General features: G+C 36.2%; 1 protein-coding gene across 1 annotated transcript in view; it reads left to right on the top strand.

Annotated features, from left to right (window-relative positions):
- LOC145996948 (uncharacterized) overlaps window positions 1-16050 on the top strand; it is a 185549-nt gene extending 169499 nt beyond the window's left edge. The window contains exons 3-5 of the mRNA XM_083133534.1: window positions 10559-10691; window positions 12747-13010; window positions 15002-16050. Of these exons, the coding sequence (XP_082989660.1) occupies window positions 10559-10691; window positions 12747-13010; window positions 15002-15324 (720 nt within the window). The 3' untranslated portion in view covers window positions 15325-16050. The remainder of the gene's footprint in view (window positions 1-10558; window positions 10692-12746; window positions 13011-15001) is intronic.
- Window positions 16051-16262: the final 212 nt, after the last annotated feature.

The raw sequence follows: 16262 nt of genomic DNA on the forward strand, positions 1-16262 counted from the left end.
ATGATGGATAAATTGCCATATTCAGGGCTTGAATGGGTTGAAGATTTCAATATTGAAGATCTTAAGGATTTTGATGACAGTGACTATGGCCTCTTCTTAGAGGTTGATCTGACAATTCCTGATGATTTACACAACAAATTTTCTGATCTGCCCCCAATTCCTGAGGTTAAGTGCTCACCTGGCTCTAAACAGAAGAAATTAATGATGACACTGGAGCCAAAACAGGGTTATGTCTTATATTATAAAAACCTCCAGTTCCTGATGCATCATGGTGTTCAAGTGAGCAAAGTTGGCAAAGTTTTGAGGTTCAGGCACTTAAAATGGTTGAAGCCATATATTGTTACAAACACAGAGCTTCGAACATCTGCAAAAAGCCAATTTGATAAGGCCTTGTTTAAATTGATGGTCAATTCTGTGTATGGCAAAACTATTGAAAATGTCAGAAAACATACCGATGTTAAAATAATTACTGACCCCAGCCTGAGCAAAAAATTGATTGCAAAGCCTAATTTCAATTATAGAAGAATTTATGATGAAATATGGCACTCTTCAACATGAAAAAAACAAAGATTAAGTTTGATAAACCTATTTATGTAGGGGCTGTGATATTGGAATTGGCCAAATTACACATGTTAAAATTGTATTATGATGTGTTGAAACCTTTTTATGGTGATTGTGTAAAATTGATGTACATGGACACGGATAGTTTTATTCTTGATATTCAGACAGAAGATGTTTATCAAGATATGTCACAGCCTGAATTGCTTGAATATTTTGATAGCAGTGAACATACAAGGATTCAACCCCACAACAAAAAGGTGCCTGGCAAGTTAAAAGATGAGACACTTGGTGATGTTATTGTGGCATTTGCTGGGTTAAGGGCCAAGATGTACAGCTTTGAAACATGTAGTGGTGTTGTTGCCAAAAAAGCCAAGGGCATTGGCAGAGTGACTGTTGACAAAGAGCTTGAATTTGAGGATTACAAAAATTGCCTCAAATCATGTAGCACAATCAGAACATCAGAATCCAGAATTCAGAGTGTGGATCACTTGCTGACTAGCAATATTGTAAGAAAAGTGGCTCTGGACCCACATGATGATAAGAGATGCATTTTATCATGTGGCATACATACTCTACCATGGGGTCATTGTTATTTGAAAAATGGCAATCAATGCCCAATTACAGAGCATGATTTGAAATAAATAAACATGCCTATGAACTTATTTGGGTTTAAAAACAAGCTATTATGGAGCTGCCAACACCACAACCCTCTTCTGATATAATATCTAAACTAAGTGGTTTCTTAATTATTCATCTGAACAGCATACTTACAGATGTTGATGATAAAACAGGCAAAACATTGTACATATTTAACAATAATTTAAATCATTACCAATTACCTGTAGGTGGGCAATTGCAATTTATTACAACCCCTGAGGGTGATGTTAAAATTTCAGTAGGGAGAAATATTTATAGAATTAAGCACTCAAACATGATTTCTGGCACTGTTTATACTGTTTCTGCTGGTGACTGCTTATATATTGAGGTCCCTGGATCCTATGACAAACTTATACCTTTTTTTATAGAATTAAGAATCAGATACTCTATAATAAATAACCAATAAATCAAAATGCCTAATGATATATTTGGCCATACAAGACATGAAGATCACAGTGATGAGATTTTGATGCTTGATGTCAGAGTCAAGAAATTAAGAAGTGATTTACAAGCTTTACAAACTACACTCAATGCCAGTCTTCAATTAGAAATTACAAATTTACAATCACAATGCATGGACCCTCTTCTTAAAATTGATTCTGAACTTAAATTATTGCTTCAGAAATATACTGATTTGGCCACATTGGATAATTTTCAAAGTTTAGAAGAAGCTGTAGCAGCTCTTCAAGCCAAATTTAAGACCCAGGCCACCAACTCTGAGCAATTGAAACAACAATTGGAGGAACAGATTAATAATGTCCAGGCACAGCTCCAAACAATTGTCAAAAGCATAAAATCACAAGAAGATTTTGATCTAGTGCTTTCCACTCTAAAGGAACAGATTCAGTCACTGGAGATACCAAATCTGGATCCTCTGAACAATGCCATAGCCGAGGTTAAAGAAAAAATTGAGACACTTGAAAATTTTATGAACAACTTGCCATCTTCTGATGCTTTGAGTGCAATAACTCGGAGTGTTGCTAATATTAAGCTGCAACTTGAAACATATGAAGATTTTGGAAAAATTCAAAGTACCATGACCCATCTTGAAGGTACCATAGCAGCAGTGCAAAGTGATTTGACAAATGTACAAGAATCTCTAGAATCACGCTTGCCTGGGATTGTAGATACCCTTGTCAGTGTCCAGCAACAAATCACAAAGCTTGAAAACCTCAACATTGAATCTGAGCTATCTCATTTTCATAATTTGATCGATGATATCCAAACAAAGCTTGAAATTTTACAACAATCAACACCCTCTGAGGCAGATATAGCCCTGCTCCAAAATGCTATGCAAAATGTGGCTGATGCTTCTGAATTAAACAATGTGAAATTGGCACTTGAATCTTTGCAAAATATTGTATCAAATCTGCCTACATCACAGGAACTTAAAAATATTAAGAGAGCTGTGAATCGCATATTGAAATCAGAAGATATCAAGAATATCCAGACAGAGATCAAACAACTTACTCAGACAGTGGCCACTCTACCAACCAATCAACATATTAATGAACTGCATGCCCTGTTTGAGGATATCAGAAGACAGGTCCATGATCTTACAGCTCAAAATTCAAAATTGGCAGTTGTTGAAAATTTACAGCAAATTGTAGCTAATATCAAGCAACAGCTAGGGACCATGGAATCCAATCAAGCAAATGCTCTGTCTGTTTTTGCCACCCAGCTACAAGAAATTGTGCAACAATACAAAAAACTTGTTGTGGACATAAAGATCAAGCCAGGCCATGATGATGTTGTTAGGACTATCAATGAGCACCTTGAATCTGTAACAAGTAGATTGCTCACAGCAGAAAAAGAAATAACAGGCATAATTGAAAATCCTAAACATACAGTAATTCTTGAATTGTACAGCATCCCCAACAAAGAATATGATTCACCATTTACACCAGGTGGCAAAATATATATGCTGTCCCCTGCACAATTTTATTACCAGTTTTTTGTTGGGGCACACTTAGCCCAATCAAGATCAATTATTGGCTTCAACCACAGGCACACCACTACCCTACATTATCAATAACAAATGCTGATAACAAATTAAAAATCACCCGTGCAGAATTAGAGGATTTTACAGACCCCAATACATTAGAAACATCTTATGCTGAAGATGATGGCTCTCTGGAATTTAAAATACAAATAGGGGACAAATTATATTTAGAAAATCCTGTAGTATCAGCTGCTGAACACCCTATAGTTGCAATATTCTTGTTTACATATTATGTCTAGACAAATTATTGTTGATGAATTACACAGACAAGCCAGACATAATTTTAAGAGACTGCCAGTAGTCACAAAAAGCATAGATGATTTATGGCAGAGCGACTTGATTGAGATGGCAAGTGGACAGCTGAAAAACTTAGACAAAATCAACAAGGGCTACAAGTATCTACTTACTATCATAGATACATTTTCAAAATTTGCCTGGGCTGTGCCACTCAAATCCAAGACTGGAAAATATGTTACAGAAGCCATCAGAACAATCATCAATCAGAGTGGAAGATCACCGCGCTATTTGCAAACAGATAATGGCAAAGAATTTTATAATTCAGTGTTTCAACAATTTATTAAAAGCCAGTCAATACAACATTATTCGAGTTACAGTGATCTCAAGGCCTCAATTGTAGAGAGATTCAACAGAACCCTAAAAAATCTTATGTATAAACAATTTACCCTCCAAGGTAATTATAAATGGATTAACATTCTTCCAGAACTTCTACAAAAATATAACAACTCGGTCCATTCCACAATCAACATGAAACCCTCTGAAGTAACTTCATCTGATGAGCAAAAATTGATCAGCACTGTTTATTATCCTAAATATCAGCCAACAACAAGAAAAGCCAAATACAGGGTAGGTGATCAAGTAAGAATCAGCAAATATAAGCACTTATTCAAAAGAGGCTTTACAAGAAACTGGAGCACTGAATTATTTACAGTGGTTCAAATTAAACCTGGGACCCTTAACACATATATAATAAAAGATCACCGAGGAGAAATTCTCAAAGGCCAAGGCCGATTCTATGAAGAAGATCTCAGCAAAACTAAACAGCCTGATACATATCTCATAGAAAAAATCATCCGCAGAAAAGGCAAGAAGTTACTTGTCAAATGGCTAGGACTCCCAGAACACAGCTGGATCGATGTAAACAAAATAATAATATGAGCACCTGGGATGTTATAAAAAGGCTGCCAGAACCTGAACAGCAGAATAAGAGAAATGGCAAGTTGCTACCTGATAATATTAGGTGTCTTATTGTTGGGCCATCTGCATGTGTTAAAACTACACTAATGGTTGATAATTTTTTATTGGCACCCAACTGGTTAGACTGGAAAAACAGGCACTTGTATGTCTTTTCTAAGAGCTTGGAACAATTAAAATATCAACAGCTGATGAAGCTATATGATGGATTGGATATAGCCACTTTTGAACCAGATGTTAAGCCACTTGATGAATGTCTCGATAATTCTGTTGTTGTGTTTGATGACATTATACTGGATAATCAAAACAAGGTTAGAAATTTTTTTACACAGGGCCGACACAAAAACATTGATTGCTTCTACCTGGCACAGACTTTTTCTAAAATTCCGAAGCAGCTGATCCGAGACAACAGCAATTTTATATGTGTGTTTCATCAAGACCATACCAACCTCAAACACATACATGATGAATATGTAGGTGGGGATCTGAGCTACAATGATTTTTCTAAGTTTTGCAGCAGGTGCTGGAACCAGGACAGTTATGGGTTTGTCACAATTGATATGACAAGAACACCCAATAGTGGCAAATACAGAAATAAAATCAACAATTTTCTAGACATTGAAACATATATAAATAACCATGAAAAGGCCAATAATTGATGATCTTAAATTAAGAGATTATCTTGTAAAAAGATTTAAGGGATGGAAACCAGAGAACCGAGGAATTTATGAAAAACACAAACAAACAGAACAGCCTATTATTGACGCTATTGGTGAATTAGGTAAAAATATCAAAACTGTTACAGAGCAGAATCAAAATTTGATCACAGAGCTTGTAGCTGTAGCTGCTAGGAACATATTAGATTATCCATTCACCCCACTTTCCAGTATTCATACACCTAGTCCTATTGCTCCTAGAAGAATTGAAGCTACTCAGGATCCTATTGAATTGGGTCTTCTTGCTCAAAAATATTTAAGCACACCTAAAGACAACAAAGATGAGGTTTTTGGCTTATATGCTGACACAGAGCGTGATGGTAGCATCATACATAGAATTGGCAATTTCAGAGTAACATTTATGGGAGATGATATAATTGTATATTCAGAATCTCATCTTGGAGAAAAGGGTGGTTTTGTTAAGTATCTCGGAACACCTGGATTGTGGGAACTGATGACTAGGAAAAGGCCTGGCAGCTATACAGATCAAGATTATGAGGATTACAAAGAAATATTAATAAAATCAGATGCTCTATACCAGAACAATGATCCCACACAAAAAAGAGTCAAGTCTAGCAGTGGAGCAAAATACAATAATTTAATCAAGCCCATATGGTCACAGATCAAGACTGGCAGTGGAATCAAACAATACAACACCCTGCTTAAAGAATTTGTGTGGGTTGATGATGTCAGGAAACTTGTAGATAGGTTATTGGTGATAGCTGGGGAGGAAAATGCTGGGAACCACAATTTTTACAATGAAAAGGTTGGAATTATGGACATGATAAGCACAAAATTGTCTAATTTTATAGTGAATGACACTAAGGGGATTGGATATCTTATAAAAATTATTAATACTCTACCCCCCAAATTTTGGAATATTTCTGAGGGTCGGGGGCTGGTTAATGACATTATAAACAAGCTGCCATTTGAACTACACATTCCAGGTTATCAGTATTGTGGTCCAGGCACAAAATTGGACCATAGATTAAACAGAGGTGATCCTGGTGTTAATCCCCTAGATGCTGCTTGTAGAAACCATGACATAGCATACAACACACATTCTGATCTTGACAAGAGACATGTTGCAGACAAGAAATTAGAAGAGGCTGCATTTGGCAGATTTGTAAGCAAAGATGCTTCTTTAAGTGAAAAAATAGCAGCATTGGGGACCACCATAGCTATGAGCACCAAACAAAAATTGGGGTGGGGTTTGTGAATATATATATAATAAACCTACAATGAAGGCCAAGGGTGTTATGTATCAAATACCTTATGCAGGTCTTAAATCTCTTGGACCTATTAATAATCTTCTAACCAAAAAGCAGCGCAAGAAAAAAAGCTCTTGTATTGCCAAGGGCCATGGCATGAAATTGTTGCTTAGCACCCCCCAATTAAAAAAATTACAGCAATCAAGAAGAAAATCACATGTGGGGGGATTTATATTTACCATCCCTGCCATCTTAGCTGCTCTCGGGGCTGTTGGGAGCTTGGCCGGGGGATCAGCTGCCATAGCAAAAACAGTAATAGATGCCAATAAAAATAAGGCAGAATTAGATGAGCAGAGGCGCCATAACCTGGCCATGGAGAAACAAGGCAAAGGTGTTAAGAGAGCCATGAATAAGTTTAAAAAAAACAAGAGCCGCTTACAAACCAAGATATTGAAGCTTTAATCAAGCCACTGGGCATCAAACATTTTAGAGGTGTGTACATGTCTGATTCTTTACCAGAACAACCACTCAACAAAGAGTGTGGCATTGTTAATTTGGATAAGTACAAAAATCAGGGCACTCACTGGATCTGCTATCTTAAATATTTAAACAATGAGGCATTTGTGTTTGATTCATTTGGAGGTGTTCCACCTGAAAATTTAATAAAATATCTAAATTCAGCTAATCTTTATTACAATAATGCCCGTGTTCAAAACTTCAAAGATGTTAATTGTGGACATTTGTGTTTATCTGTTCTTAGATATATGTCTCAAATAAATAAACCATCAATTGAAAATTTTCAAAAGGCCCTGTGGTATTTAAAACATCATGGGGGTATTCCATCTCACCAGCCAAAATTCAATATTGAAACTCAAATTACATGATGACATAGTATATCTCAAAACAATAGCTCTCAGGGCATTTTATGGCATGTACTTGATCCCTAATATTACACACCACAACAACAAAATTGCAGTTGGCGATGAAAAAATTGTCATTACTCCAGGGCAGTATAATCTGTCCACTCTAAATGCTCAATTACCCAGAGGTGTAGTGTTAAGTCAAAATTCTGTCACTCACAGAGTAGAGATTGCATCTGCTACAGAAACAGTGGATCTGGGTACTATAGGAGAGCTGTTAGGCTTTGAGAACAACACAAAACTTGAACCAGGCATCAAACACACTGCTATTAATATACCTAAATTCTTAGCCATAGAGACTCTGAATATTCACTGTAATGTGGCCGAGGGTATGATCACTAAATCAAATGGCATACGCACTCACAAACAAACTGGGATCATTGCAACATTCAAACCTAACTCTGAATTCATGGAGCCCATCATCTACAATCCATCCCCAACATTATATTTTCCTGTGTGCCATAATAGAATAGATTATATTGAATTGATGGTCACTAATGAAAAAGAAGAATTAGTTGATTTTGCTGGAGCCACAACAACTGCAATCATAGAGATTAATATTTAAATAAAAATACATACAAGAAAAAAATGGAAAATATTGAGAGTTATGAGCTACAATCATTCCCTCCAAACAGGAGGACATTTGCAAATTTAAATCAACCCAACACAGAGATTGAGGTTGATCTTGATGTAGGGGATGGCTTTATACACCCCCACAGAGCAGATCTGTACATCAAATTTGATGTTGTAAAGCTCGATGGTACCGATTATCCGGCAAATACAAATATAAGATTGGTGGACAATTTTGTGCCGCATCTGTTCTCTGAAATTGAGATCAGAAAGCATGGTGTTGTTATAAACAGAGTGGATTATCCCGGCATTACCTCCACAGCTTTGGCCACACTAAAATTATCCAAAACCGAGGCTTCTTACTACAAAATAGGTGGATTTGAGGCTGGTGATAAGATATTATCTAAGAACCACACAGTGCTGTTCCCTATGCGCCTGTTGCCAGGATTCTTCTCAGATTACAAAGATATTATGTGGAAGGGTGGTTTAAGAATCACATTTAGAAGAGCTGCAAATGATAATAATGCTTTGATGAGGTACAGTGCATTAAACTCTACAGGGGAAGCTCTGCCTAATACCCTACCTGATGAGGGCAAATGCATTATTCAGACTATGGAGCTAAGAATCCCTGTTGTTGAATATGAGGCCAGTTATGCTCTTAAATACAAAGCAGATATCCTAAAAAATCCACAGGTACTTTTACAATTTTATACATATCAATGTGTACAGAAGCCTGCATCTGGTACCTTTTATGAGTTTGATGCTACAAATTCATTCTCCAGTATACAATATGACATGCCGGATTTTGTAGTGGTATTGTTTCAGACTGGAAGACACAATAATCAGGAAAAAAATTCAAGTAAATTTGATAACTGCAACATCAAGAACATATATCTTAAAAATGGCAGAAATGAGGTATTTCCTAGAGAAAATTATAATTTAGACATGTCCAAGGATGATTTCCTTAAATTATATGAAGCATTTTCATCCTTCAAAAGAGTCACTACTGGCAATACTGACATGTATTACACACCAGATGAATTCAAAGCACAGAGACCCATGTTTGTAATCAACACTTCAAAAAGAAAACAAGTTGTGGTTAATGACAGGACAAACATTAAAATTATCTGTGAATTCCATGAGGCATTACCTGATGACACCATATGTAGTGTTATTCTCATAGGTGAAAAATCATATGTTTATGATGTAAGAAATGAGAGAGTCACGGAGCAATTCTAGAGGGTGTCTGCATATTACATTGTTTTAATATTAGATAAACAAATTGAACCTGGTATCCAATTGAACGTAAACCGGAAGTAAATATGTGTGGGTGTGGGTTTTTGGCTTAATTTCAGGTGTATCAAAAACAATATCAAGAAGAGCATATTTTTAACAAGCTTATGGACAAAAATCTGGCTGATGCAACTTTTGTAAGTGTGGGCAAATCAATCTGAGGGGGCTCTTCATTTCACAGAAAATTCCCGAGGGCATTTTTACAAAAATCTTGGATTAGAGGGGGTGCTACACTTGAGCAAAAAGCTCATATGGGCATGTTGAGCTAGTTTTAAGTGTAGGCAAATCTGCTTGAGGGGGGCTCTTCATTTCTCGAAATGGTTATAGCATCAACTATACTACTTTCAAACATTGATTGACAAATCTCAGTCAAAAACCTCACTTTGTAAGTTCACGTATAATAAATAAGGGAAAATTTAATGAGGCAGCTGAAAGATCAGGAAGCTCATTTGCTTCCAGTGAAAGAACTGAAGAAGATGCTTGACAGTCCCGGATGCACAATGGGCGGATCCGGCCTACACCCACTTACGCCAATTAAATTCTCGTGACCGGGGAATTAGTTCTGCATTACGGAATAATTACGGAGATCAGTTCACCACCTTGATTTCTTCTTTTTGTTTGATTAAAGCATTTTGTGAAGAGGCACGATTTCAGTCGCGAATATGGTAGCCGATTATGCGTTAACAGGGAGCATGCGGCTTAATTCCTTGCTGTAAAATCTTCGTGATCAGTCCCCAGGACAGTAGCCTCATCAAAAATTCGACGATTCCCTCTCCTCCTATTATTCCATCAGGTAGCTAGGATATGTCGATTGTCTCCTGGCTTTGTTATGTTAAGTTTATGCATACAGGTTAACATTTAATTATGTTACAATGCGCGCTAGTGTAAGAAAAAGGAGAACAGTTATGTTTGCCTCGCGTTGGAATGGCAAGCCAGATAAAGCTTATTAAAAATAACATTAATAAAAGGTTTTTTTCGAGTTTTGTGTATTTCCTATGCAGAACAACGCCCGTATACTTCGACTAAAAGTTTTCACAGAGTGTTTTGACGTTTTTGGAAAGACCAGATCTTCAACATTTCAACATTCATAAACTCCACAATATTACTAAATATTAGCAATAAATAGATATAATCTTATCACTATTAGCTACTACTATTGAAACGTTCTAAAAGTATATTACCTGTACTATCTCTTATATCTAATTTATATTTATTATCTGAATGTTTTGCAGCTTGTTTGGCTTATACCGTTCAAGCATTAACGATTTTAATTACTCCTTCAAAGACTGAATCTTTATTATAATATTATATGCAAGAGAAGCAAATATCAATAGTTGTACGTAATTAATATGGGTTCTAGATGTATTATTTAACTATAAATTTAAAGCACTCTAAAGCGTTCCGTAATTTTTTCAGGCATTTCCACTTGTGGTTCTTTTACACGTAGTGTCGTGTGCACTATGCTTGCCTCAGATCCCGAAGGCATCGGTTCATGTTCAGTTCGTCTCCTCGCCTCTAACTTATGCTCATGGACTGGATATTATTAGCGGTATGTAGCTGGTTTCTTAGTTTTCTATTTATGTGCATGAACATCTAAAAATGTTCGTGCGTAATTAGTGAAGTGAAGCATGGATTTTTATCTGTAACCTACACCATACTACTGTACTCAACAAATTGACACATTGTATAGTATCATTCAGGAAACTCTAGTACGTACATAATATAATAGCAAAGACAGCAAGGGCGCCCGAAGGATTTTTTCTCAGGGAGGGGCAGAGTTATAGATTTTTTTTTATAATAAAAATAACAATAATTAATATTATTGCTATTATTACTGTTATTATTGTTTTTATTTTTGTTTTTATTAATATTACATTACTATTACTACTACTTATGTTTTTCTTAATTACATACATTTGCAACTTCCATATTCTGTATATCTACATACAATTTGCATAACTGTATACTTCACTTATAACACCATTAAGGCTTGTTTCCATGATATGAAAAACTCAATATGCTGACCAAGGCAGAAATTTATTTTATTATAAAACATAAACTAAACGTAACGTTTCAACCTTCTAGCAAGGTCTTCTTCAGACACTGCAGAAAGTACAAATGTAACAAGGTACAAAACAGGAAGATATATATACAAAAATTACTCCCCTCCAGACTATTAGAAAGTTGTTCTGGAACATTCTAGCTCTAATGTTTTTGTATACTTCACATTAATTCATGTAGGACAAAATGCTTTTTTTTATATTTAGATAATCAGTGTAAAATAGACTGTAAGCTTAAATGTAACCCTACTTCAAATAATAGTAATAATAATGATAATATTAATAGTTGCTGTAACTTACGGCCTGTCACATAAAACAATACTTTTTGTTATAAAATATCTTACGATTTTACCATTCGAATTACAAGTACATTAACTCTATCCAGAAATATCAGGGAAAGACAGATAAAATAATAGAACTTTGACATCTATAGCCTACTTTGTCAGATACTCTTTTCCTGTCCTGGTGTCATACGTATTTGAAATAAATAGTAAAATAAAACATAAATGGGGCATTGGTCATTTTGGGTCTTTTGAATTACCTGCTATGGTCGTGGTTTGATACCCATTTAGAACTCAACGTAATTTTCCTCCTACTTGAAGCGTTATAATGTTTGGAATTACACAGCATAGCTGCATCTATTTCATTTATGTTTTTTTTTTATTTTCTATTTGTTTTTTTTTCGTATTTAAACTAAGTTTATGAATTGGCATACGACAAGATCATGTTTTGTAAACGACATAAAAATACACATACATCATTCTACTACATCAGAACATCTCATTTTGTCAAATATAAGTAGAAAAGTAGATACAATTGGATCAAAAACATTCCAAAGAAATATTACATGTGATACTTTAAAGTCAGTTCACTATTTTCATAGGTATTTTACTCTAAATTATTTCAACAAAGGTAAAAATGAACGTTTAATCTTTTCCCATATGTGTTTTTGAATTCTGGGAAATTTTTAGTGTTTAATTTGAATGTGCATGCTCTGACAGACTCTGATTTTAACTATTTAACATTTCCTATTAATTTCTTGAAACAGATGTGTAACACTATGTACAGACACCGGCAGTAAAAATGGGACACCTAGAATCTGAAGAACTAGCTTCCCCGAAAGGCGTTGTGTGTGTTGCCTAACTCTACGGCGATAAGTGAATTTTGATAGCAAATTTTCAATGGCAACTTCTAACCACGCCGTGGATTTAGGCAACACGCAAAACGCCTTGCAGGAAAGCATTTCAAGATGTAGATGTTTTCACTTTTATTTTCGGTTAGTGTACATTCTAATATATTTTAGTAATATTTTTTAAATGTTATAACATTTCAAAGTTATTAAAGTAAATGGTAATGTGTGTTAATTTTTATGCAGTTCTTCTTTACCTTCACAATGAAAGGTAACTTTCTCTACACTCATGAGGTGTAGGTCTTTGGAATTTAACAGGTTATATGATTAAAAGTGAGAGTTTCGCTTGCATGTTCTAATGCGTGTGCTTGCAATGGGTGGCTGCTAGGTTTACTAACCCCTTCTGCCCTCGCAGGTGAAGGTTCACTGTCTCCTCCACCTTCTATTGTTCCCGAACGGCCACGAAGAGGAACAGGTGCGCCCACGGTTCTTCCTGTAGGCTCGCCCCAGATCCTCACCCCGTCGTCTTTCCGAATTAGAAGGCCTTCTAAAGCAGGAAGCAGGCAGGCGAGCTCTCTGATACTAACTGCTGACGGACGGTTCCAGGCTGAAGGGTCTAAGGTTCGCTTCCCAGATGCTGTTCTCGCAACCGCTGGCGTTCCAAGAGGCAGGAATTTTGGTGAGGGCTGTTCACACGGGGATGATTCTTACTTGTTGTGTAAATAGGGATTGGAATTGTTGGTAACTTTTCTTCAAATACGAGGGTTGTTCAAAAGGTTGAACTAGTTTATTGACCTTGAAGGAAATTAACCGTTTTGCTATTATGTTGCTTTACGTGACTTTTTTCCTGGATCCTTGAATTCGTGCGGATTTCCGCGACAGAGTGGTTATCACAGCGCCAAGGCTCCCGGGTTCGAATCCTGGCCTGGGTGGGTGTCTCATTGTGAGTGGACTTCATCAATTACACGGAGCGAAGTAGCAAAAATCAAATAGAAATCAAACTTTGATTTCGTAGCGTGCTACCAACTCCTAGAGATAACTGACCTTGCTGCTATTCTGTTCTGAAGTGCGCATGCTACATAATTAGCAGAAAAAATGAAGGTTTGATTTTGATTATAAGATTAGATCCCACCCAATCACAGAACTTCGTTCTTGGAATAGAGAGTTATTAAAATATGAAAACAAGGAACTTGTGGAATTGTACCGGAGGGAATCGACTATTGAGCATACTTCAGAATACCTTTTGATTTTAATGTGTGTTGATTTTTTAGATAATCAAGTTCATCCACTTTCTACCTGCATTTATTGGTAAAGGGTAGAATCCAACATAATGGTAGAAGGAGTCAATGTGAAAGCAATGTTCTGGCCACTTGAATTTTTTCTGCAGTCAAACCTAAACATATATTTTGAAAGTGTTACGTGTTTGCACAATGGAGGATTCATAAAGTAGATCGACGTTTAGTGTTCATGTTGTTTGCTTATCAGCGTTCTCCGATAATATCCAGTGCTTTTGAACGATCCTCGTATATAATAATTAACAAATGGGTAATGAGTAAATTTCTAACTAATTTGTATCGTTCACTTTAGCAGGAATTGGTAAGTATGTACACTTCAGGTTTTGTCCTAACTTTGTTCAATTTCACGCACATTTACAACACTTTGAATCAGACTAGTTAGCTGGCCCAAATTTTAGGCCCAAAAGAAGGCGGGGCTGGACCGAATTGCCAATGTTTGGACGGATAACATCCTCCTGTTCCTTGCCTTCATTTGATTGACGTAAACCTTTAAAGTTTAGCGACAAGGTGTAGTTACAGGCCCGATTTTTTTATTGTTTTTGTTTCGATTTATTAATATTTTAATGTTGAACATTACAAATAATGACCCTACTGACTAAATTATTTCATTTCTTGTTGATTAGTATAGTATTTCTGTTTGCTTCCTGGGTGTCCATATTTTCTACAGTTTTGAAGCTAAAACTGAATTATATTCACCATATTTTCCTGTATCTGATTTTTTCTAGAAAAATATATCCATGTTACTGAAAATATATGTCCATCCACGGTAATATAAACACATAAAGACAATTTAAGTTTTTGATAATACTTTGAAGAGTATCGCATATGTCTGCATTTTTCTGGATGTTGGTTGAATGGCCTCACTTAGTATAGTATTGACTTTCGCTTCTATATACAGCAATTTTGTCCAAGCTGCAGTTCGAACACAGACCTCTAGGTACAGCAGACTCATGACTGGAAACGTAAGCCTTTTAACATGAGTCAACGTTAAGCCAATAATTGCGAAGCCAGGAGATACTATCATGGCTGCGAGCATATCTTCCTTATTTTGAAGATTGTGGGTCATTGCATCACACAAGATTGCAATTTTTAAGTTTACTAAGAAGGATCATATAACTCTACATATTCCACTCCACAAGTGAGAACAAATAATTTAATTATAAATATGGAAACAATAACAAGCTCTAATTTCTATCCCCCCCTGGCGATTCGCGATGCAAGATGCGTGGAGTCAAACAAAAGAGCATCGTTTCCAGTCTGTGAGTTCAACATTGGATAAAAACGCTGTAGAAAGAAGCAAATTGCATCACTATTAAATGATTGTCTCGCATCAATGCTGCTTTGTTGATAACAAGATACATTACTTTCTTCGCAGCTTTCCCAGACGAAGTATATAGCTCCCCCTACGCGGCTCTACCAGCTCACAACGCAGATCCACAAGGTTTGTGGCCAAACGGGGTTTTCCTTCCGCCCGGCGAGAACGAAATCCCGGATTTTTACACCGAAGACTCACAAGATGACGAGCTTCTGACGGACGAAGCAACGTTGGCGTACATCGTGAAAAACGTTTTGTTCTTCGGCGAATTCCCCCACGAGAGGGCGTTGCTGAAACTGCAGAAGGTACGACGCAGGAACAAGTTGGCCGGCAACAAGCTGGCAACCATTAGGTCAAACTGGGCTCGATTCGTGAAGCTCTAATCGGCCAGAATTTGTGACTGTGGTGGACCTCCTATTCTAATGCTGTGACTTAATTTTTGTAATTTATTGTGCGACGATGCTAGTGAAGAGTTTTGGACGATAAATATCGAGAACAGCTTTGCTACAAAGTAGAATTTCTCACCGAAATAAAACGGCAAAAGAATTTATTAATTTTCATATTACCCTACGCTATGCACCTGATCTGTGTGTGTAAAGTGTAAATATTTCAGATCGTGCCCCATTAAATTCCACTAGCACGGAAATGTTAATATAGTTAAAGCCCTTTTACAATTTTACTAAAAAATTAGCAACTGAAAGTTTCTGTCTGTGGTTACTACATATTATTGTAGTATGGTCTTCACTTCATTTTGAAAATAACGACGAGTTCCTGCATAATAGTGTAATTGCTGTAAATTTCAGTTAATTTTAATGCGAATTTCCAAAAATCACTTGACCTAAGCATGGTGTATGTAGGCCTAGTGCTTCATTGCGAAAACAGTTGCGCTTCTAATTCACAATAATAAGTTTTTGATGGTATTACTGCATAAAAAATAAAATATACCACACAGCTACCTACCAAAAAAAGTGCTATTTTCTGTTTTTAATTCGAAGTACAATATAAATGAAAACGTAAAATATAGGCCTATGTGGTATTGCCAAACAATATCCAAGGGCAGGCGTCTGGTGAGTCTACAGCCCCTCCCTAAATTTTAAGAAAATCAAAATTGTCAAATGAATACAGTAAATAACTCAGGAAAAGCAGAAATGGTGAATGCAAAATCCCCTGAAAATGACCCTCGATTACCATTATTAATAACTTTTCAAAATTAAGGTTAAAAGTGATAATAAATATTTTATTATGTATCACACTTCTACCTAGAACACAGATATGTGATAGCTACTTTTACAATTCCATTCCCCTACGTAAAAAATCCTGC

This window comes from Lepisma saccharinum, chromosome 13 (assembly GCF_977018435.1).
Source record: "Lepisma saccharinum chromosome 13, izLepSacc3.1, whole genome shotgun sequence".
Taxonomy (NCBI): Eukaryota; Metazoa; Arthropoda; class Insecta; order Zygentoma; family Lepismatidae; genus Lepisma; species Lepisma saccharinum.